This window comes from Gracilinanus agilis, chromosome 1 (genome assembly GCF_016433145.1).
Source record: "Gracilinanus agilis isolate LMUSP501 chromosome 1, AgileGrace, whole genome shotgun sequence".
NCBI classification, from domain to species: Eukaryota; Metazoa; Chordata; class Mammalia; order Didelphimorphia; family Didelphidae; genus Gracilinanus; species Gracilinanus agilis.
The window spans coordinates 716,608,145-716,631,708 of NC_058130.1; the positions used below are offsets into that span (position 1 = coordinate 716,608,145).

Below are 23,564 nucleotides of genomic sequence, written 5' to 3' on the forward strand. Positions count from 1 at the left end.
CCCCCGCCGCCGCCGCCGCTGCTGCCCCTTCCCCTTCCCGCGGCCGCCATGAAAAAATTCTTCCAAGAGATCAAGGCGGACATCAAGTTCAAGAGTGCGGGGCCCGGGCAGAAACTCACGGACCCGGCGGGGTGAGCGGGCCTGGAGGGGGTGGGGTGTTCGTGGGGAGGGAGCGGCCTCCTTCGTGGCCGAATTGCCGGGCGCATGGGGGGCACGGCTTTGACTCGAGGATCCTCAGCAGCTCCCCTTCCTGCCTCTCCCTTAAAAGACGGGATTGGCCTGAATTTAACGCGCGCCGTGTGTTCTCACCTGGCTCACCTCGCAGCCTTCCCCACCCTGTCTTCCACACTCCCCCGGGCGGCTTCCTGGCCCTTCTTACTCTTAGCATTCGGTTTCCAGCTTCTCAGTCTTTCCACAGGCTGGCATCCCCTCCCCACATGCCAGGCATTCTTTCCCCTGACAGCCTTTAGAATCCAAAACCTCCCTCAAGAATAGCTCAGGAGCCTACTTCTGTAGGAGTATGAAGCTTTTCCTAACGTCCCCCCAAGGTGTTATTTCTGCCCTCCACCCCTACCTCCCTCATCCTATGGAGGGGACAAGGGTGGGGCGAGCCCCCTGGAGGATACACACAGTTGAGCTTTCTGATGTCAACCATCCTCCACTGCTGCGGTGCAATCGATTTTTATTCTTTGCTGCACTCCTTTGCATTTCCCAAAAGGCCTGTTGCAATCTCTGCCCAAGGCTTCTCCCTGGATGCTTCTTCCTTTTCAGCATAGGTCGACGGTTGCCTGCTACTTTGTTGAGAAAATTAAAGCTGGTAAATCACGGACTTGGCTGTCTGGCACTTAACCGAGCTGAATGAGGAAATTGTTCCTGGTCCTCATTGGACACTGCAAAACGTGGTTCCCAGTCTCTTCTTCTTTGCTGTGATCTCTGACCTAACTTGTATCATTGATCCTATAATATATCCCATCTTCTCCAAGAGGTTACTCCATTCTTTTCGTCTAGTTCTCATATTTTTAGGCTCCCTCCTTTTTTCCAGACTACCTGCCTAAAGATGTGGCCAGGTTTTTCCTTTTTTTTCTCCTTAAACCCACATCTTCTGTCTTTTTATCAATTGTAAGACAGAAAAGCAAGGGTTAGCCAATTGGGGTTGTGAGTTGCCCAGGGGCACCCAGCTAATAAGTGTTAGGCCAGATTTGAACCTTGAATCCAATGGACTCTTATCATTGTACTCCTAGCTGCCTCAGGTTTTCTATTTTTAAAAACACTGATACACAGACTTTCATTTGTAGTTCTTATTTTGTTATCATTTATACCCATACACATCTTCATTTCTGGTTCTTTTATAATCTCTCCTTTCACTTCCAAACTCCAGGGGAAAAAAGTCTATGGTCTATGTTTCCCCACCTCCCACTCACTTCTCATCCTCTTCCAAACTAGTTTTTAATTCTAACACTCAACTGAAACTGCCCTCTACAAGATTAGGAATGATCTTTTAATTGCTAATTCTTTTTTTATTCAAAGATATTTTATTTTTCCAATTACATGTAATAATAATTTTGGACATATGTTTTCCAAAATTATAAGATCCAAGCCATCTTCTGTCCTCCCTTCCCTCCCCCAACTTGCATGTATGATCCAGATCATATTGTTTAATTGCTAATTCTAAAGATCTTTTCTTTGTTTAATCCTTTTCAAACCTCTTGTCTGTCACTACTGATCAACTCTTTAATACTTCATTGTTTTTCATAATACTGCTCTTGTTCCTTTTACTCTCCTTTGCTGGATCATTATCTTTCTCCTGTCTTCTGTGTGAGTGGCCTGTCTTGGGCCCTGTTCTTTGCCCTCCCTTGGTAATCTCATCAGCTCCTGTGGGTCTGATTATCATCTCTTTGCTGATGACTCCTAGATCTATATAATCCAACCCAGGTGCTTTCTTAACCACTAAGCTAGATCACTAGCTGACCGATATTCTATTTGGAAGTTCCATTGGCATTTCAAACTCAACATGTCTGAGATGGAATTCCTTTTCTTTCCCTCTATTCTTGTCCCACTCCAATTTCCCCATTTCTCATAAAAATAAAAATGTCACCTTCTTTCTTAGAATTGATTCTAAGAGCAGTAGGGACTAGGCATTTGGACTAAGTGACTTGCCCAGGATCACAGCTGGGAAGTGCCAATGTCAGATTTGAATCCAGGGCTTCTCGTTTCTAGGCCTGGCTCTTTCTACACCGAGCCACCTACCTGCCCCCCTTCTCAGTTTCTTTTGAGCAGTACCACTGTCTTTCTAGTTACACAGATTTGTAACTTCAAAATTGACTCTTCCTTCTCTCCTCTATGTATTCCCTCATGTCCCTTCTGTTACTAAGTCTCATCAGTTTGACTTGCACAACAGTTTTCTGATCTGATTCACAGGGCCACTACCCCAGTTCAACCCTTTTATCATCTTACCAGTTAGGAAGTAATACAGAGTCATCCCTCACTATATCAAGTTCACTTATCATGGCTTCACTGTAAATCAATTAAAAAAAAAAAATATATATATATATAATTTTCTATCACAGAGTTACACTTATCACAGCACCCTATTGGTTGATGGAATGAAAGGCAACCAACCACAGTGTTGTCTTCTGTATCCTGAATGCTGATTGGCTCAGTTACTAGGTTAATAAGAAAAGGTTTATAGGAGAGTGGGAAGGATTTATAAAACCTTAAAATATATGTAAATAACAGATAAAATGCTGCTACTTGGCAGATTTTCACCTATTGCGGGGGTCTCTGGAATATAACTCCTGCAATAGATAAGTGATCACTGTGTCTTCTTAGTTGGTTTCTCCTTCTGCTTTTCCCCTCTTCAGTCAGTCTTTCACACAGCTGTCAAAATCATGTCTTCTGACAGGCTTAACTATGTTATTGCCTTGCTCAGAAATCATCAGTGGCTCCCAGTTATTATTGTAACTAGGATAAAATACAAACTCTTCAACCTATCATTTAAATCCCCTCCACCCCCAATTTAGTGCTAACTTAGTTTTCCAGGCTCTCACATTGTTCCCCTTCAAGCATCCTACCATCCAACCAAACTAGACCACTCACTGTTTCCCAAACTTGGCCATCCAGTACCTCTCTCTGTGCCTTCCTGTGGCTGTCTCCTTGCCTGGAAATATATTTCCCTTTGACCTCTAACTCCTTTTAAGTGTCATCTTTTATGGAGAATTTGTCTTAGTGTTCTCTTCCTCTTCATATTATATCTACTTATCTGTTTACATATTGTTTCTCCCTGGAGGATGTAAACTCCTTGAGGTCAGAGACTGTTATTTATTTTGTTGTTGTGTTCTCAGTACCTAGAGTGGTGCCTTGTGCATAGCAGTTTACTTAATGTTTGGTGATGTTGGTGGAACCTGGCAGGGAGAAGAGGTCTTTCAGGGAATTGACTGTGAGGGGCTTGCAGGGTGGGTCTTTGGGGAGACAGGACTTGGCAGGGAGGCAGCACACCTGAAGGAAATGAAGGAGGTCCAAGGGGGAAGGGGAAAGGAGGAGGCCTATGAGGATGGAGAGACAAGTTTTGATAAAAACTGGGTTCTTTAGATAATATAGGGGTTGTTGGTTTATGAGGGAAACTTGGAAAAAAACAGTCCTACTAAGCCCCATAGGGGCAGAGATGCTATTTTCTTTATTTTTTCCAAACACCCATTATTGTGCCTGCTCCATGGTACCCTTGTTTGGAGGCGGAGCATCATAGGATGCAAAGAGGGCTGCACTTGTGGGGCAGAAGGACCTAGCTTTCAGTCCTGGATCTGATACTTTGTGAAACCATGGGCAAGACACTTCTCCCTGAGAGAAAGGTGTCCTCTTTCTGAAATGGGTGTTATAGCATCTGTATTGCCTTCATCACAGGGTGATGTGTTCTTTAGGAAACTGTAAGGTTTCCTAAAATGTGAACATGATTATGAAATTGATGAAGTAGGAGTCAGAGTGACAGTTGGTTCCTGGCAAGAGAAGGAACAAGGCCCCTCCCTGTAGGATTTGTATATCTGGTGTATTCTGACTACTCAACTGCTGTGAGATAATGTCTGTGTGCTGCTTAGGAGCATTTTGCTGGTTTGGTTTTTCTCTAGTGATATAGATGCATGGAGAAGGTCCAGGAAGACTTCGAAGGAGCAGCTTCAGTTAAGTCTTGCCAAGTAGGAAGAATTTGGAGAAAGAGGTAGGGAGAGCAGGATACCAAGTTGGGAGTATACCAGTGAGGAAGTTCCATTCAGGCTACTACCTTCATTCATTTATAGACATTCAGCCACTCTTAAGCTCCTTTTTCTTTTTGTTTATTTAAAAACCCCTGCTTTCTGTCTTAGTAAGAGCAACTAGAAGAGCAGCAAGGGCTAAGTAATTGGGGTTAAGTGACTTGCCCAGGTTCACATAGCTAGGGGACCATATAAGGCCAGATTTGAATCCAGGTCCCTCTGACTCCAGGCCTGGTACTCTATCCAGTGAGTTACCTAGCTGCCCTATCCTACTCTATGTCACACATGTTGGGCACTGGAAGAAGACAGATGGTCTCTACCCTGCTAGAACTTGCAGTCAGCCTAGTTGAGTCCCAGCAATTTGCAGTAGCTATAAAGTAGAACAAAATATGCTGAAACCAAAAGAGTGACATCTCAAATGTCCAGAATTGCCCCCACATAGTTTTGAGTGGAGCCACTATGTCCATGGGAAGAAGGGTTAGCAGATAGACCTTGGCAGCTTTTGTTTCCTCCACTTTTTGTTCATCCTTGGTGCCTTGATTGAGATCAGAATGGCAATTAGAGGCAGTAGGGAGTCAAAGGGAGCAGCTAGGTGACTCAGTATATAATGCACTGGGCCTGGAGTGAGGAAGACCTGAGTTAAAATCTGACCCCCAGATACTTACTGGCTGTGTGGCAAGTCACTTGATCCTGTTTGCCTCAGTTTCTTCATCTGTAAAATGAGATGGAGAAGGAAAGCCAGTTTAGGAGTCACAAAGAGTCAACAATAAAAAGCATTGTCAAAAGAGCACTGTGTTTAGAACACAAACATTTGCATTCTATTCACAGCCCTATTCCTTACTTATTACCTAGAAAAATGTTGGCTAAGACACAGCACACGTGCAGAGCTGGCACTGGGGAGCTACTCCATTCCCCCTCTTCCCAGGACCAGAGGACATTTTTTGCATGCGCCACCCCTCTGTCCAGCCACCTAAAGCAAGCACTTTCTCCCTCAACTCTCTCTCTGGTAATCTGAGGGCCCACAGACAACTTAAATTTGCCCTCTGAGCACTCAAACTCAGAAAAGGTTCCCCAAAGAGAACCTAGAATGATTCTGAGTCACTTTCTCCCTGGGCATTGCTCCCCCTGTTTGTGTGAGGTGAAGAGTTGATCTAGATGATCTTGAAGTCAAGTCCCCCTCCAGGCATAAAGCCTGGGGTTCTCCTGGAGCTGGCATTAGGCTTACCTGTCTCCTTGTCTCTACTTTAGGGAAAAGGGCTCCAAGGAACGACAGAGCCAACAAGCAACCAAGCAAACCCGTCAGGGACCTACCAATGAAGCCCAAATGGCAGCGGCGGCGGCACTGGCCAGGCTGGAACAGAAACAACCACGGTCTCGAGGACCCACATCCCAAGATTCCATCCGGAACCAAGGTGAGGCTGGGCACCAGCTTTCCCTTGGGGGGAATGATATCTCATCACCCCCAAAAGAAGGATCATCTGCCATGAGACTTCAGAGGATCCAGCTCCACAGTGTCAGCAGGCTGGGGACCCCATACACAGGTCTCGTATCCTCTTCCATATGGTGGGAGTGACGTCCCTTTCTCCCTCACAAAGAGGATCCAGAAGAGAATGTTTGTGGAGCACTTTGGGCCCAGATCAACTAGCATGGTGGCTAAAGTGCCTCCTGTGTCTGTGGTAGGGTCAGGCTATCCTATAAGGTCTGAGGGGTAAAAGAAAGCTTCCAAAAAGAGAGTGCTGAATCTGAGCTTTAAAGGGGATACAAATATTGATGAGCCTCTGAGAGAAGACATTCCAGGCTTGGGGAGTGATGTAAACAGAAGTCTCCTTTAGGGCAAAGAGAGAGACCATCTTGTTTGGATGGAATGTGTGGGGTATGTATAGGAAGAGAATAAGAGATGAGACTAGATAAGACATGAGGTGGATACCAGATTGTAAAAGAATAGCAGCTAGGGCAACTAGGATGCTATAGTGCACAGAGCATTGGACCTGCTGTTCAGCTGTGGCCTCTGACCCAAGCTTTGTAACTCTGGGCAAGTTACTCTGCCTCTGCCTGCCTCAGTTTCCTCCTTTGAAAAATGGGGACACTAAAAGCACCTACCTCCCAAAGGTGTTGTGAGAATCAAATGAAATAATGTGTAAAATGCTTTTTGCAGACCATAAAGCATTATTTAAATGGTAGCTAGGATTATTAAAGGAGTTTCAGTTTACTTGACGAGCAACAGAATGACCAAGTCTTTGAATAATAAAATGACTCAGAAAGATAGCTCATTTTGGGTACAGTGTGGATAGGAGATTAGAGAAAGGAAGGAGAATGGAAGTGAAAACCTATCAGGAAGTTAAAGGAATCACCCCACCTAGGCATGGGGGTGGGAGTAAAGATAGAAATGCCAGAGGTGCCAGAGGCTGAGATAATTGATGGGTGTTAACAGTTAGGGGCAAATCTGAGATGACCAAGGTGGTGAAAGGTGGGATCCCTTGAAAATAGTGAAGTGAGAAGAAAGCCAGCGTAGTTGTGAAAAAGTTGAATTTGAGACTATTTGGAATCTCTGGGTGGCAATATTCATATGATGGTCTGGAGCTTTGAAGAGAGTTGGCCAAACTTGTTATGTAGATTTGGGAGGTGAAGCTTGAATGAGATTGCCTAGAGATAGTGCTTAGAGAGAAAGGTCAGAACTGAAGCTTGTAGAACTAACATCTCTATAAAAGAATGGGAAGAGAGCAGACAGCTAGTGAAGGAGACCGAGGGAGTGATCACTGGGACCATGTGGTGTCACTGAAACCAAGAGAGAAGAAAGTAGTCAAGGAGTGGTCAGTGGTGGCAGACGCTGCAGAAAGGTGATGGAGGAGAAAGGTGGTTTGGTCATTGTTGACCTTTGAAGAGCAGTGTCAGTGGAGTAATGGAACTGAAAATACTCTTACAAGAGGTGAGGAGGTGTCAGCACACAATGTTTTGAACCTTTTCCAGAAAGGAGAAGATAGAACGGTAATTAAGCCTTTTTTTTAGAAGTGGGGAAACTAGTTCATGGGAAGGAGCCAGGAGGGAGGGAGAGACAGGAGCTCTACAGAAAGACTTCCTGCTGGAGCAAGGTCAGGAGAGAGAGGGGGATTCGGAGGGCAGGTCTCAGCCTTGATAAAGCTCTTTATGTGGCTCTAGATAGGAAAGAGTAACCAATGGAGCAGGGAAGCTTAGAGGATTAGAGGGAGAGCACTCATGTCAGAGGGCCTGGATGGGCCTCTGCAGGAGTTACTAAGTAAGTCATCTGCTGTACAGGTGGGGCCTGTGGGTGTAGAAGTGTTGAAAAGACAAGCAAAGGTTTGGAGTGGGGTTCATAGAAAAGGAGACGGAGAGTTAGTTGAAAGGAGAAGAGGCTTGTGGGGCAGGAGCAGGGGCCTAGAAGAGGTTATGTACCTTTGCTGGAAAGAGGAAATGGGGCTGAGGTGATAGGCTGGAGTGGTGGAAGACTTTCCCCAGGGCCTAAAATGGTGATGGCAAACCTATGACACGCGTAGCCATTTTCGATGACACACAGCCACATACAGAGAAGTCTGGGGCCACGATGAAGCATTTGCTGTAGTGTAGTGTAGACACTCTGTGCACTATAGATGACAATTCTACCTATACTAATTTACCTATTTTGGTTTATTAAATACAGTTATATATCACGATTATGCATTTTTATTATTTAAACTATAAATATCATGAAATTATGGTTTTTTTCTCAAAGTAACACAGCATCCAAGTTATGCTCGGTTTTTTTGGCGAATTTTGACACACCAAGCTCAAAAAGGTACTGACCTAGAATATACTGGGATTTCTTTCTGCCTTTGTATGAGAGCTCTCTGATTCCTGCCATGATCAAGCTTTGATCTGCTGGTCTGTTGGGTCCATAATGGGTGCCAAGAGGCAGGCATGATTGAAGTTTGCATTAGGCAGCCCTGGAACCTGGGTGGTTCACATGCCCAGCAGGAACCAATTAGGGCACCAGGTGAGGAAGGCTAACCTCTGTTCAGTGCCAAGGCAGAGGATAAAGACAGACACATTTAAACAGGGGGATGTGATGGAGAGTAATACATAGTAATCATAATGGTAAAAACATTTTTTTTTACAAGTCTTAATAAAGGCCTCATTTCTCAGATACATGAGGAAATTGTATAAAAACATAAGTCCTTCCCCAGTGGGATATGAACAGGCAGTTCTCAAAGTAATTAAAGATCTCTATGAACAGGCAGTTCTCAAAGTAATTAAAGATCTCTAAAGTAAAAAAATACTCCAAGTCACTATTAGAGAAATGCAAATTAAAACAACCACCCCACACTTATCAGGTTGGCTATTATGACAGAAAAGGAAAATGACAAATCTTGGAGAGGGATGTGGAAAAATTGAGACATTTGAATGCACACACTATTGGAGGAATTGTGAACTGATTCAACTATTCTAGAGAGCAAATTAGACCTATGTCCAAAGGACTGTAAAACAGTATATACCCTTTACTCATTACTAGGTTTGTGTCCCAGAGAAATAAAAAACAAATTAAAAATTTTAATTAAAATTAAAAAACAAAAGGAAAGGACCTATAATGTACAAAAATATTTAAAGCAGCTCTTTTTGTGGGAGCAGAGAATTGGAAAGTGTGGGACTGCCCATCAATTGGGGAATAGCTAAGTGAGTTATAGTATATGATTGTAATGGAATACTATTGTGCAGTAAGAAATAAGTAGTAGGAGGAGCTCAGAAAAAACTGGGAAGACTTACATGGACTGAAGCAGAATGAAGTAAGCAGAACCAGGAGAACATTGTACATAGTGATGACAGTACTATACAGTGAACAACGTATATGACTTAGCTGCTCTCAGCAAATACAGTGATCCAAAACAATCCCTAAGGACTCATGATAAAAAGTGCCATCTGCTTCAGAGAAAGAACTGATGGAGTCTGAATCCAAACCAAAGCAAACTCTTCACTTTCTTAATTTTTTTTTGTTTGACTTTCCTTCCACAAAAGGATTAATGTGGGAAAATATTCTACATGATTGTACATGTGAAATCTATATCAGATTGCTTACCATCTCAGCATATGGGATGTAGAAGGGGAAGAGAGGGAGGGAGAGGATGCAAGACTCCAAATTCTTTGAAAAAATGTTGGAAACTATATTTACACATAATTTGGGTGGGTAATTAAATTTCATTAAAAAAAAAATACACCCAGAAACAGGTACATTTCTGGGTCACACTTGTCCTTCCCTTTTTTTTTGTTTCTGTTTTTCAGTGAAGAAGGAATTACAAGCAGAAGCCACTGTTAGTGGGATCTCTGAGTCTTCTGGAGCAAATGTGGTAAGTTGGAAGAGAGAGTGACGAGTATGGGGAGAGGAACTGGGATGTGCAGAAAGGGTTCTACTGGCATTCACAGTGCACTTCCCTGGTTTCCTTCAGTCTTCTGCAAACATTTACTGAGTGCCCAGCCTAGTACTGGGCACTGCAGAGAGGGATTAGAGATGGATTTCAGGACTTGGTTCTTACCCTCAACTTTCAGGTTAGTTGGGGAGGTAAGATTTACTATCTATCTGTGAACTTGGTTAACTTATTTGTCTCAGTTTCCCTGTCATAAGTTGATTGGTTTCAAAGATCCCTTCCATTTCTGATTTCTGCAAAACATACATACCCTCATGAAACAATAGGATTTGCATAAGACTGTATATTTCAGAGTACCGTGGATGTAATAGGTGTGGGTGCCCCAGCACACACACTCTCTCTCATGGTCATACCTATATAACACCCCCATCCTCTTCCTCTCCACTCCCCCAATCTGAAGCGGCAAATAAATTAATTCTCACACCTATATGTTCAGTTCCTTCTAGCTCTGTGGAACCTATTGGAGCCTCAAAAACCTCAGGTCCCTGTCATGTCATATGGAGAGCCATAAGAGAAGGACTCGATATAATGACATTAATAGCTTACACTTAAGTACCTTCCTCCTTAAATAAGAGAAGGGTGCTGACCTTAGAATGAAGAAACCTAGGTTCAGATCAGCCTCTGACCTCATTAGCTTTTGTGACCTTGGGCAATGTGAGGCTCATTTTCTTCGTCTATAAAAGGGAAAGAATAAAAATATTTAAGACACCTACTCCACAAGTTGTTGTAAACCTTAAAAGTGCTATAGACTCACAAAATCAAAAAAGATGGAAAAATACCCTTGAAGCCATCTAGTCCAACTTGTACCTGAACCAGAATTCTCTATACAACCTTCCCAACAAGTACCCATCCAGGTTGTCTGAGGTAGGACAAAGAGCAGCCCATTGGCTGAGGCAGTCTGTTCCACATTTGAACACCTCTGATTGGCCAAGGGTTTTTTTACCTCAGGCCCACACACCTGCCTCACTGTGCCTTCTGGCCATTGCTCCTAACAGTGCGCCTCTTCCCACTTCACAGAGTGGCCTTTACACACCTGAAGTCAGATACCACCAGGTTAGATATGCCTCAGTGTGGTATCTCTGTGTTATCCTTTTTCAACATGTTCCCAACATTCCCAAAATGGAGCGTCTAGCACTGCAGTGAGCATAGCATTCTGGGAATTGAACACCCCATTGCCAAGGGCAAAGGATGCCGACAGCAAACCACTCTTTCACACACCTCTGATATCCCATTAGATTTTTTTTTTTTGGCTGCCTTGTCCTGTTTGACTTGGTCAGCTTATGGTCCTCTACAACCCTAAGATCTTTTTCACCAAATCTGTTGTAGAGTAAGCATAGAACTCTACATTTGTCCCTGTTAAACTTTGTTCAGCCCATTGTTGTGGTTTGTGGAGAGCTTTCTGGGTCCAAACCTTGGGAAACATGGGAGTGGTTGTCATAGTTACAGAAAGCACCAGTAAGTTAAGGAGGGCCCCCCCTAGGACTCTCCAGCCACTTAGCAGCCAGATGGGAGGGAAAAGTCTTCTTACTCTGCCTGAGCCAGTCCTGGAAGAAGAATGGGCCTGACATTGTTCAGAATGAATCCAAAGGCACCTGCTCTCACTGTGGGGATAGCAGCCCATGGCCCCCATCCTCTTTTTTTCCCCCCAGATACCTGAGGCTAAGGAGGAAGGCTCTGCAAACCTGTCTGTGACTGGGGTTTATTTTACCTGCCCATTTACTGGAGCCATCTTGAGAAAGGACCAGCGGGATGCCCACATCAAAGAGGTCATTAACAAGGTGAGGAGGGCTCCAGCTCAGCTTCACCTCAGAGCCTGCCTTTCCTCCAAGAGGGTCGCTCTCTCTCTTGGACAAGTATGCTCTACCACACACACTAAACCTATGATGACATCTCATTCATATCTGGGAAGTTCAGGGTGATGGAGTCCACAGAGCCCTGGGATGAGAGTCTCAGGACCTAGATTCAAACCCTGGCTCTCCTGCTTTCTCCTCATGTGACCTCAAGAAATTCTTTCCCTTCTCTGGGGCTTTAGTTTCCTCATCTCTAAAACAAGGGGGTTAGACTAGAGGACCTCTGAGGACCCCCACAGCACCGGGATCCTTCCACCTCTGAATCTCTTTGTTCCAACCTGATATTTTTATTTTAACCCAAAGTATAATGCTTTACATTTCTTCCTATTAAATTTTATCATATTAGCTTTGGGCCCATGTTTCTAACTTGTCAAGATCATTTTAGTTCCTGTCATTTGATGTGTTAGTTACCCTCTTGGCTTCGCACCATTTGCAAATTTGATGAACACACCATCTGTGCCTGTATCCAAGTTCCTGGTAAAACCATTAAGCTACATAAGGCCAAGGACAGAGTCTTGGAGCATTCATTCCACTGGAGACTCCAAGGGGACACCAAACTCCCTTTTGACATTCATCTAGTCAGCCAGTTCCAAACCCATCTGTGTTTAACTCTCACACTCTCTCGTACACAAGAATAATGTTGGGGTTTTAGGAAAAACTGCTAAAATACTATGGGCTACATGGTCAGAGCACTCTGCTGCCCGAGTCACTTTGTTCACAAAGGAGTCGAGGTTAGTTGGCTTGGGAAAGGGGAAAGGGGGCTGAACTTGGAGTAACAGTGACCTTGGTTTGCATCCTGGCTCTGCCTGTCCCCTTGTGTGACATCGGCATGTCCTTCCCTTCTCTGGGCCTCAGCTTTTTCATCCATAAAATGATGGGGTCAGATGAGATGGCATCCTTTCTAGCTCTGAACCTAGGATCCAGCACTTGGTACTGGCTGCTTCCTTTTCTAGATAATCCTTTTTGTCACTGTTTAGAGACTAGAACGAATCAAAGTTAAACTTGCTAACCTGTTGTTTGCTTGGTTGGTTTGTCCTCCAAATCTGTGCTACTCCAACTCCTCACCCAGATCTTTCAAAGCATGTAACATAAGAAAATGTTTCACCAATCTGAGAGAGGCAGCATAGCCTAGTGGGTAGAGAGTTGACCTTAGAGCCAGGGGGATCCAAATTCAAGTCCTTTTTATCCTGGGCAAGTCACTTCCTCCCAGTAAGCCCCATTTTTCTTATGTGTGAAATGGGGCTTATAAGATTTGTGCTCCTTGTCTCCTGGGGCCAGTGTGGGGAAAGTGATTGATAAATCTGACCATGCTACAGAGATGAGTTATTGTTTCTTCTCCAGTATGCGGACAAAGACCCAGTGGCTGCTTCCATCATGAAGATCCATACATTCAACAGGGACCGAGAGAAAGTGAAGTTGGGGGTGGACACCATTGCCAAGTAAGGCTCTCTTGTGAAAAGCACATTCTCAGAACTTTCACCTCCAGGCTCTCTCATAGCTATAAGAACAAGAATAACAATAGTACTTTATGGCCAGCACCTACTATGTGCTGGGCACTATACTAAGTGATTTACAAATGTTCTCTTATTTTATCTTTACTCTGGGAAGTAGGTGCTCTTTTTATCCCCCATTTTACAGTTCAGGAAACTAAGGCAAGTGGAGGGTAAATGACTTGCCCAGGGTCATATAGTCATTGTCTGAGACCATATTGAATTCTAGGTCCAGCACTTTGTCCACTGTGCCATAAGATTAGCAGAGCACTGAGGACCAGAGGGAAAAAGTGATTTGCTGAGTCACCCAAATTCAAAATTAGAATTCAGCTCTTTCCCCCATGCCACCTGTTGGAGTTACCTGAAGCTGAAGAGAATCAAAGTTCTTTGGGGTTTGTTGGCAGAAAGGAGCCCCACAATCTAAAGCAAACAGAAGCTTTAGTTTGCCAGTGATGTTTGTGATGGGCAGAGGAGGCAGCTATCTCTTGAGTCTCATTCCTGCCTATGAGCAGAAGTGAAAAATGGGGGTCCCAGCAGGGGACCAGACCCTTGGAGTACCTCAGGATCACTCTAGGGGGTGACTAAAGCCTTAGAACCCACCCAACAGCCTCTTAACAAGTCATTGCACCTTCCTACCTGGGTATCGGCACATAGAGCTTGGCATTCTAGGTCATTGGTCTCTTTGAGACAAGGAAGAAAGAAGAGGAGCCTTTTCCTTTGCCCCTTCCTGCCCTGGCACAGGTGGCTTCAAGGGTGGAGGCTGATGTGTATCGTATGTCCCTGCCTCTACGCAATAGTAGAAATCAGTTTGGCAAACTGAGAAACCTTGACTTCTTACCTCTCTGCACAGGTACCTGGACAACATCCATCTTCACCCAGAAGAGGAGAAATACAGGAAAATCAAATTGCAAAACAAAGTGTTTCAGGTAATGTTCATTTCCTGTGTCCTAGGTAGGACTCCAGCTGGACTGCAGTTTCTCTTCTCTCTACCCTGTCACTGCCCCGGGCAGACTGCCTGCACTCTTGTAGGAGGTTCCCGATTCATCGTGCATGGATCTTGCCATGGGAGTCTTGTGCTGTCAGCCTTCCATCAATTCCCTATGGCCTGTCATGTTAAGTTCAGACTGCTTGGCACACTCTGGGGCCGCCTTACTTTTTGGCCTTATCTCCTCAGATTCTCCCAATGTGCTCTGTTCTCCAGCCGAACTGAACTATTCTCTTTTCTTTCTCCTTTAAAATCCTGCAAGTGCTATTCTTCCAAGAAGCCTCCCTCCCTCTGTCATTGGTAAAAGCAGTTTGCTAAATTGTGTATCTGGTGCTCTGTGTAAGAGGCAGAACCCCCTACCGGCCTGTGAGTGAATTCTAAGAGGGAGGTGACTCTCTGTTAGCTAAGCTTTATGCTGAAGCCAGGACAGAGCCTCTGCCAACAGGCTCTTATTACATGCGTGAATTCAAGTCTTTTGGAGGTGGCCAAGCCATTGTGCCACAATTCTTTCTCTTTTAGGAGCGGATCAACTGCCTAGAAGGAGCTAATGAATTTTTCAGGGCCATTGGGTTTGAGAAGACGACTCTCCCTATTCCGGAACAAGGTAAGGGAATGGAATGGGTCATGAGCATCAGCTATTCTCGGTGTGGGGAGGGAGAACACAACCTTATCCAAAGGGTAAGTTGGACTGACTAGGCCCTGGGCCTTTTTGGGGCATAGGAGGGCAGGGGCCAAGGAAGCAGCAACATAAGAACTGGACATTCCTCCACAGAGGCCTCGGAAGAATTCTATGTGCTGGGGGAGGATGCCCAAGTAGAGAAGCTAGAACAGCACAAAGTTGCCCTGCAGAACTCAGAACCAGTGCGGGCTCAGCTGGCCCGGCAGCGACGAATCTTCAAGCCCTCCCCTCTGGCTGCCCAGTTTGACCTACCTGGGGACTTCTTCAACCTCACAACTGAGGAGCTCAAACGGGAGCAGAAGCTAAGGTCGGGTGAAGTTGTCGGGGCAGAGGGTGCAGGGTGAAGCCCCGGCCGGTGAGGCCAGACTGGCTCAGGCCGGGCTTTCTGTGTTCTCCAGGACCGACGCTGTGGAACGGCTGTCTGTGCTTCGGACTAAAGCCATGCGGGAGAAGGAGGAGCAGAGGGAAATGAGAAAATATACCTATACCCTCTTACGGGTCCGCTTTCCAGATGGGCACATCCTCCAGGGTAAAGGGGCCCCACCGTCCCGTGTCCTGGGGCCCACAAGTCTTGGTTTTAAAGTTGGATGAGTAGAGAAGGGCCGAGCTGGTCCTGTTAGGCCTGACCATGGGAGGGACACCAGATCTAGGGGCGGAACAGGGCAGGGGTTCAGGAGAGTGAGCCGGGCCATTCATGTTGCTATGGTGATGCAGAATGTACCACTTGTGCTTTGTCCACCTGCTGGACTGCCCCATCCTGCCCTTCCCAGGTACCTTCTATGCTCGGGAGCGGCTCTCTGCACTCTACAGCTATGTGAGGGAGGCGCTGCAAAGTGACTGGCTGCCCTTTGAACTGCTTCCTGTAGGCGGGCACAAACTGTTGGACGACAGCTTAGCCTTCAACGAATGTGGGCTGGTGAGTGTTGAGGGGGCCCAGGCTCGAGGGGAGGGAGGGGAGGAACCCAGGAACCCTTTGACCAAGACCAAGTATGGGTTGGCTCTGATTCCGAAGCTGTGTCAGCCTTCATGTTTCACATCTTCTAGAAGAAGGGAGCATTCTCCCTTTTTTTGTACTTGAGTCCTGGCCTAACGATGACTCACCGGATGACCTTGGACGTGCTGCCTGCCTGCTCTGGGCCACGTGTCAAACAAGCGAGTCATTAGAAAGGCCCCTTCTGCTAACGTGCTGTCCTTCTGCACATGCTCTAGGCTTCCTTTTAACTGGCTCACACTTCAGTTATGCCATATACTCATTTTTTTCAAATTAATAAAACCATTTGAGCACAAATTTTTCAGGGCCCAGCTCTCTACCTGCTCCCTTTGGTTGGGAAAGAGCTTCTCCAGGCTTTCCCCAAGGCTCTCCTTCCAGCACGTCTTTGAGGGAGAGTTTTTCCCACTTTAGACATAAGGAAATTAAGGGTCAGAAGCTTGTGATTTATCCATGGCCACACAGCTATAAAGTCATGAAGCCAAGACTAGATCTCAGGACTCTTTAACTGTGTAATCAGGGATCTTTCCCATGACAAGATGCTGCTACCTTTAATGTCCATCTTCCTATCAGAGCCCAGGATCGCCTTAAACCAATCCTGTCAAGTAGAGAGAATTCTTGTGGCTCCAGGTCAATAACCAGTACTCCAGAGCTAGCCCAGAGGATGTGAGGATGTAGAACTTGGGAGAGTTCTGAGAATTATGGTATTCCCAGTGCCTAAAAATGCCTGCTTCTCCAATGCCCCACTTTCTAAACCATGGATACAGGGGCATTGCAAAAAGTATTGGCCTTGCAATCTGAACACTTGGGTGTGTGAATCCCAGCTCTTACTCTCACCCCTTAACTAAAGGCCTTCTGCCGCTCAACCCACACTCACCTCTTCTGCAAGATGGGGCTGAGACTCTTGGCAGGTTGTAAGGAATTACCTAGTAAACCTCTTAAGTGCTACAGAAGTATGAGGTGATGTTGCCATCAAATCCCTTAGTAAAGTGGGAGAGGAGGGAGCAGAGAGGAGCAGGACAAAGCCTGCCCAGCTGGCCTTTGGCCGCCTTCACTGGGCCCACGAAGCAAGTGGCTGTGTTCGCTTTCAGGTGCCTTCAGCTCTTCTAACTTTCACTTGGGATGCAGCTGTCATGGACGACATCAAGGCATCAGGGGCCGAGCAGCCCCCAGGAGCTCTGAAACCTGAACTTCTTGCTACTGTGGAAAACCTCTCATGAAATAAAAAGCCAGACTCAGCCACGGCCCCATCGGTTCAGTCTCGTGCTCCTCCTGTTCCTCCTCCCCTCACTCCTTTCATCTCCCAGATCTCAAGCAGAAGCTGCCTGATTCTCACAGCCCTTGGCTTGGGGCGGCAGGCTGCATGGTGGAGGTGGAATTTGTTCTAGAGTGAGAATTGTCCTCTCAGCATAGGCAGATCAGGGTGTGGGGCAGCCCTTTCCTTGTACCATGACACTGGTTTTGGGACCAGGGTTGTAAGAGCTTCCCCTGATCTCAGAGAGCATGGCTGGATACAACTTTGCAGAGGCTCCTCCACTAGCTGGGAAAAGCTAAATTTGTGCTGCTTTTTGTATATGAGATTTTAAAACTTGCCCTAAGTAGCTAGTCTATTTAACTTGAGGTATAGAGAGATGCTGGTCATTTCATTGGTGGGGGAACTAATCTAAGGCATGAGGGGAGGACTTCCTAGGCTGATGGGATGTTTCCGAACTGGGTTCAGCTACTCTCTTACATTCTTGTTGTATATAAGTGGACAAAGAAACAACTAGTGTGTCAATTCCATGATCCCTGTGAACACTAAATTATGAACTTGATTAAATAGAATATTTGAATACAACTTTCTGGAACTCATTTATTCAAGGGCACAGAGGCTAGAGACGGGGCTCTGCTGAGTAGGGCTAAGGGACACTTTGGTGGAGACTAGACAGATGGTCTCATGATGTGCTCTCTGATTTAGGGTTTAAAAAAAACTTCAGTCCCAGCAAAACGATTCTACTAAGAATAACTTTCCCTGGAATAGAGTCCCATTCATAGAGCTCTTTAAGGTTTGCAGGTCACTTTTTTTTTAGGGAATAAATACCACTGTTAGCCTCATTTTACCCTAATACTCAGTGTGTGATTCCCCTGTGCTGTGCTCCTGCAGCAACTAGTCTCCTGCCTTTAGCACCCTTCCTATATTCATTCAGGGAATGAGAGATTCTCCATAAATGAAGAAGCAAACTTTGCCCCTTTAAGTGCCAGGACTTAAAACCTTGTTATCTGAGATGGTACAATTCGCCCAAGGTGGGTCACGCACTTTTTGCTTCACTAAACAACATCATTTAACCTTTCCTGGGCCCTCTGAAGAGCTGTCCTGGGGCAGAGGGATTGAATTTTTTTTTGCCTGACTAGGAACAGTGGATGCCCCTTAGAGGCAAATCTTCCTTCAATGTAAGGAAAATTTCCTAACAAAACTGTTTCAGAGTAGAATGAGTTTCTTCAATAGGGAGAGAGCATTCATGAGTGGGAGTTTTCACGGACTTGGGGTGATCAGTAAAGTGCAAATTTTGACAGATTTTACCAGACTAGAAAAGTAGGGCTGGCAACAAATGGGGCTGCCATCAAGATGACCTAAGAACTGAGTTGGAAGGAACAGCCTCAAAAGATAAATTTACAGCATCACTCAGAAGTGGTCATCCTACCTCAGCCTGTGGGCGTCTAAAACCAGTTTGTTTTAATTTCTGGAAGCCTCTAATAGAGGAAGCTTTTTTCTTACATCAAGCTTAAAATTGCATCCCTACAGCTTCTACCATTTTGAGATTTCTGCCCTTAGAACGAGCCCTCTTCTACTTGGCAGCCCTTGAAATATTTGAAGTCAAGAGAGCATCTAGGAGGCTCAGTGGATAGGCCAGGCCTAGAGACAGGAGGTCCTGGGTTTAAATCTAGCTTCAGACATTTCCTGGCTATGTGGCACTGAAACCCAATTGCCTAATCATTCTTCTGCCTCAGAACCAATATTGATTGAATTGAACCCTATTAACTCTAAGGCAGAAACGTTTTCCCCTCCTCCAGCCCTTTTTTTTCCCCTTTAAACTCTTGCCTTCTATCTTAGAATTGATTCTATCAGTTCCAAGGAAGAAGAGCAGTAAGAGCTAAGGAACTGGAGTCAAGTGAACTTGCCTAGGATCATACAGCTAGGAAGTATCTGAAATCAGATTTGAACCCAAGACCTCCTGGCTGTAGGCCTGGCTTTCCATCCACTGAGCTACCTATCCCACTTTTTCTTTAAATCAGATATCTCCCATTCCTTCAACCTATCTGAATAAAGTATGGTTTCCACGCCTTCCATCATCCTAGAAGCTCTCTACAAGGATTCCAGCTTATCATTGCCCTTCCTAAAATGGAGCATTCACACCTGAATATGGTCCAATGCTCTGATTGGACTGAGGCAGCACTTGTTTTGCCTGGGAGAGGCAGCCATAGTGCATTTCTGGTTGCCCTCCCTGAGATGGTGAGTAGATTGAAGTTACATGCGTGCTATCAGCCAGTCCATGTGTCCATGTTCTTCATGTTGTGGAAGAAGACATCAGAGAAAAAGCCTAATGAAGAAAATAAAGTGGAAAATGGTATGCTTCCATCTGCATTCAGACTCCTCTGGTGGGAGAGAACATGGGGTTCTCCTTCCTTTCATGATGAAGTCTTCATCTCCAGATCTAATCGTCTTTCCCGATTTCTCATCCTTTTCATTTCCACACGGCTGGTCACCCTCCTGGCTTACCTCTGGGGTTTTGTGACCTCGTTCCTTCACCTGCTTGAGCACTCCTTGGTCTTCCCTGGTTCATCATTCATGCCATATATCCACTGACGTTCTGTCCTTGACCCTCTTTCTCAGGGGATTTAATTATCTCTATGAAGACGATTCTAAAATCTAGTCTAGATTCTCTTCAGTTTACCACCCATAAAGGTTAGTTAAACAAGGATTAAGTGATGTGCCCAGAGTCACACAGCTGGTGTCACATCACATTTGAACTCAGCTCTTCCTGACTAGGTCTAGAGCTCTACTGAATTTACAGAACTCCTTATCTTCCATGCAAAGTTCATTCCTCTCCCAAACTTCTCTATTTCTACCAGTGAGCCAGGCATTATGCTAACTGCTGGAAATATAAAAACACTCCTTGCCCTCAGGGAGCTCACGATCTAAAGGGAGCAAAAGCAGACAAACAAGTACAAAATAAGCAATTTTGAGGGGCAGCTGGGTGGCTCGGTGCATTAAGAGCCAGGCTTGGAGACAGGAGGTGTCCTGGGTTCAAATCTGCCCTCAGAAACTTCCTAGCTGAGTGACCCTGGGCAAGTCACTTAAGCCCCATTGCCTAGCCCTTACTGCTTTTCTACCTTGGAACCAATATTTAGTATTTATTCTAAGATGGAAGGTGAGAGTTTTTAAATATTAAGGGGGGAAAATTATATTCAGGATAAATAATCAACAGAGGGAAGGCACTAGAATTAAGGACTAAGAAAGGGTTCCTGTAGTCTTTAACATCAAAAGGGGGGCAGCTGGGTGGCTCAATGGATTGAGAGCCAGGCCTACAGACAGGAGGTCCTAGGTTCAAATCTGGCCTCAGACACTTCCTAGCTGTGTGACCCTGGGCAAGTCACTTAACCTCCATTGCTTAGCCTTCACCGCTCTTCTGCCTTAGAACCAATACAAACAGTATTGATTCTAAGATGGAAGGTCTGGGTTTAAAAAAACAAACATCAGAAGGAAGTTTGTTTTCCAGTTCAAGTCCTTCACAACATGCCCACCCATCTTTCCAACCTTATGATACATTCCTACTCTTACCGTACACTGAGGTTTAGTGATGTTTCTCACGTGACGTGCCCCTCTCTGGGCCTTTGCACAGGCTACCCCCCATGCCTTCCCTTCACCTCTCAGAACCCCTTGTTTCTTTCAAACCTCAGCCGAGGGGACACCTACCTTCTGCATGAAGCCTTTCTGGATCCTCTTCACCCAACACTAGTAACCCTCCCACAAATTACCAGCCATTTATTTATTACGCGTACAGGTCTCCTAGGGCATAACCTAAATTTCTGTGTGTGGGTGGTGTTGGAGGTGGAGTGACTTTTATCTTATCTTTGTTTCCCCGGCACCTGGCACAAAACTCGGCACGCAGCGGTTACTTCATAAGTTGTCACCGACCCTGTGACAGCACTCCCTTGCCTCTAAGATGACTTCTGTTTCCACTTCAGCATCCAAGTTCCTCTTTGTTGCTCAGAACCAGGTCCTGAATAGCAGTTGCCCTCATCCCTTCCTCCCCTTTTAAAGCACAGAATTACCCCAGCAGAGCACAGATTTCTAAGCCGTGCCTTTGGCAGAGAGCTTCGGTGCCCGTCTGGGAAAGCCCCGGTCACCGATCACTAAAACAGTGCTTCACTGCCATTTTATTACGATTGTAATGTGGCTTCTCTGACGGCCTGATGAGGTTTTTTCCTTGGGTCTAGGTCTGTGGTGGTGAACCTATGGCACGTGTGCCAGAGATGGCATGCAGAGCACTCCCAGTGGGTGCACGGCCGCCCTCTCCCCCAGTTTGTTACTAGAAAGGCAGAGGGACTCCCCTCCCCTTCTTCACTGTGCCTGCTGACATTTTTTCATATGACCCGCCCCTCTGCCCAGCAGCCCAATAGTAGCACTTACTCCCCTCCCCCTCTCTACTCGGGCTGAGGAGATTCCTCACTTCACCCCGCCCCTCTGCCCAGCGGCCCAATGGGAGCGTGTTCTCCCTCCCCTGTGTGGGGTATGGAGCGGGGCACAGCACATGCTCTCTAAAAGGTTCGCCATCACTGGTCTAAGCAGTCTGTCCAATACTACTAGCAATACTACTCTTCTCTCTCTCTGTGAGGATCCTCACTCAAATGCTGTCCAAGACACCAAGCTCCAGTGCCTGGATTTCTTCACAGATCATCTTCTTATATCCAATACTATTTTATCTGGGCAGCTAATTGGCATGGAAGTCAGGAAGATGTGTTCAAATTTACCCTTGGGCACATGCTTACTGTCTGACCCTGGGCAAGTCATTTAACTATTCTATGCCTCAGTTTCTCCATCTCTCAAATGGGGATAATGATACCACCTAACTCCCAGGGTTGTTGTAAAGATGAAATTTTTATAGTTTTTTGCAAACCTTATGAGCTATTATTTTACCTAACCTCTTCCATTAATAAGGCCAAAATTTCAGAGACATATTTCAGTCATGAGGTTACTATTCTTTGTTGTTGCTATTGTTGTTGTTGTTGAATTAGGAAGATGAATCTTCCTGACTGCAAGCCCAGCACGCACCCTTATCTGCTGTGCCACAGAGCTGTCCTGTGAGATCAGAGTTGAAAAAGCTCAGCACCAGACCCACACAGTGGGTCACCAGGCAATGATTTGGATGGCCTCTGCAATTCATGAGGAACCAATAATCACAGAGGGAGGATACCAAACTTGCTAGGCCCAGTCTTCTATGAAGATGACTCCTGCTGCCCCTGTCTATGCCAACTAAACATCCTGCCCAAGTCCCGGGCACATGACACAAGAAGTAGAAATGGATACTGAAGAAAGCAAAAACAAGAAAAACTGGCCTAAATCAAGTATATACAGAGAAGCTCCATGCTAGAGAGGAAATAGTTTTTTGGGTTTTGTTTTGTTTTGTTTTGAGAGGAAAAAGTTTTGAGGATAGGAAAGGGTTCTCAAAGGTATTTGAAAAAAAGGGAGAATAAAATGGCTTATAAAAAATATCTCATACCTTATTAACAAAAGAAGGCAACCAAGAGAATATCAATAAACTGCCGTCTCCTACAAATTTGTGTAATTCATCTATGAACATATAAGAACAACCTCCATATAAAGGTATGAGAAAGAAACATTAACAGACTTTTGCAAATAATATTCTATAAAATCCACATCTTTAGTCATAATGTTGACTTTAAAATGTAGAGGATACAAGATCTTCGAAAACTATCCAATTATTCATATCAAGCAAGGCATAAATGGGGAAGATATATTTGCTGAAGGTGTTTGCAACTGTCATGGAGATGTCTGGGAGAAAAACCAGATGGAAAAGGGCTTCCCTACAGAGGGAGTGATGCTCCAGATGCTGTTGTTTGTGAATTACATTGGGATGACTGCGCCTAGTCCCAGAACACTAATGGGCTTCTTAAAGGAGATCCATGACCACTCAAAGGTTGGTTTAGATCAGTGATTCCCAAAGTGGGCGCTACCGCCCCCTGGTGGGTGCTGCAGCGATCTAGGGGAGTGGTGATGGCCACAGGGGCATTTATCTTTCTTATTAATTGCTATTAAAATTAAAAAAAATTAATTCCAGGGGGCTAAGTAATAATTTTTCTGGAAAGGGGGCAGTAGGCCAAAAAAGTATGGGAACTACTAGTTTAGATTAACTATCCAAATCTAGAAGAGCTCTTGGATGACCAAGCCATAGAGCTGTTCCATTACTTTGTGTCTATCTTGTACAGACACTGCCAGCAACCACCATGTTGGGTCACAGTTAAAGAAATGAAGAAAGATCAGGCTAGAATGCCTATGGGAAATTATATAGTGCTTTCAATGGTCCCAAGCTTTTCCCTGAAGCAAAAGTCTGTCTTTAACAATATTCCTCTGTTGATACAAGATGGTTACCAGTTATGGAATACCAGTCTCTGAAGAAATAAACTTGAGGGTGACTCAAAGGTCCATAGCAGATATAAATAGGTGATATCATATCACCAAAGACAATTGTGCAGAAAAAATAGCATAAAGGATGTTAGACATTTGTCTGGAAAAAAAAAAAGAGATGGAGGGCAGCTAGGAAGCACATTAGAGAGCTCCAGGCCTGGAATTGAGAGGACCTGGATTCAAATCTGGCCTCAAACAGTTCCTAGCTGTGTGACCTATGGATTTTAAAATTA

General features: G+C 45.1%; 1 protein-coding gene across 2 annotated transcripts; it reads left to right on the forward strand.

Moving 5' to 3' along the window:
* The first annotated feature begins 6 nt into the window (after positions 1-6).
* On the forward strand, positions 7-19,230 carry UBXN6 (UBX domain protein 6). Of its 2 annotated transcripts, none has more exons than XM_044671067.1 (11): positions 7-131; positions 5,490-5,653; positions 9,510-9,574; positions 11,302-11,430; positions 12,844-12,941; positions 13,843-13,918; positions 14,497-14,581; positions 14,750-14,963; positions 15,055-15,185; positions 15,427-15,572; positions 18,918-19,230. In XM_044671067.1, the coding sequence occupies exons 1-11, from the start codon at positions 49-51 to the stop codon at positions 18,978-18,980; spliced, it is 1,254 nt and encodes a 417-aa protein (XP_044527002.1). In that variant the 5' UTR covers positions 7-48; the 3' UTR covers positions 18,981-19,230. The 2 variants fall into 2 exon arrangements, with proteins under 2 accessions (XP_044527002.1, XP_044526994.1); XM_044671059.1 differs by lacking the exon at positions 18,918-19,230 and adding an exon at positions 16,736-17,481.
* Positions 19,231-23,564: the final 4,334 nt, after the last annotated feature.

What these genes read in the sequence shown, in the direction of transcription:
- UBXN6 (XM_044671059.1), top strand. Translation starts at nt 49, where the DNA reads ATGAAAAAATTCTTCCAAGAGATCAAGGCGGACATCAAGTTCAAGAGT. An exon ending in AGTCTTCTGGAGCAAATGTG is followed by an intron (nt 9,575 to 11,301) that starts GTAAGTTGGAAG and finishes TTTTCCCCCCAG; the next exon opens with ATACCTGAGGCTAAGGAGGA. An exon ending in AGATGGGCACATCCTCCAGG is followed by an intron (nt 15,186 to 15,426) that starts GTAAAGGGGCCC and finishes TGCCCTTCCCAG; the next exon opens with GTACCTTCTATGCTCGGGAG.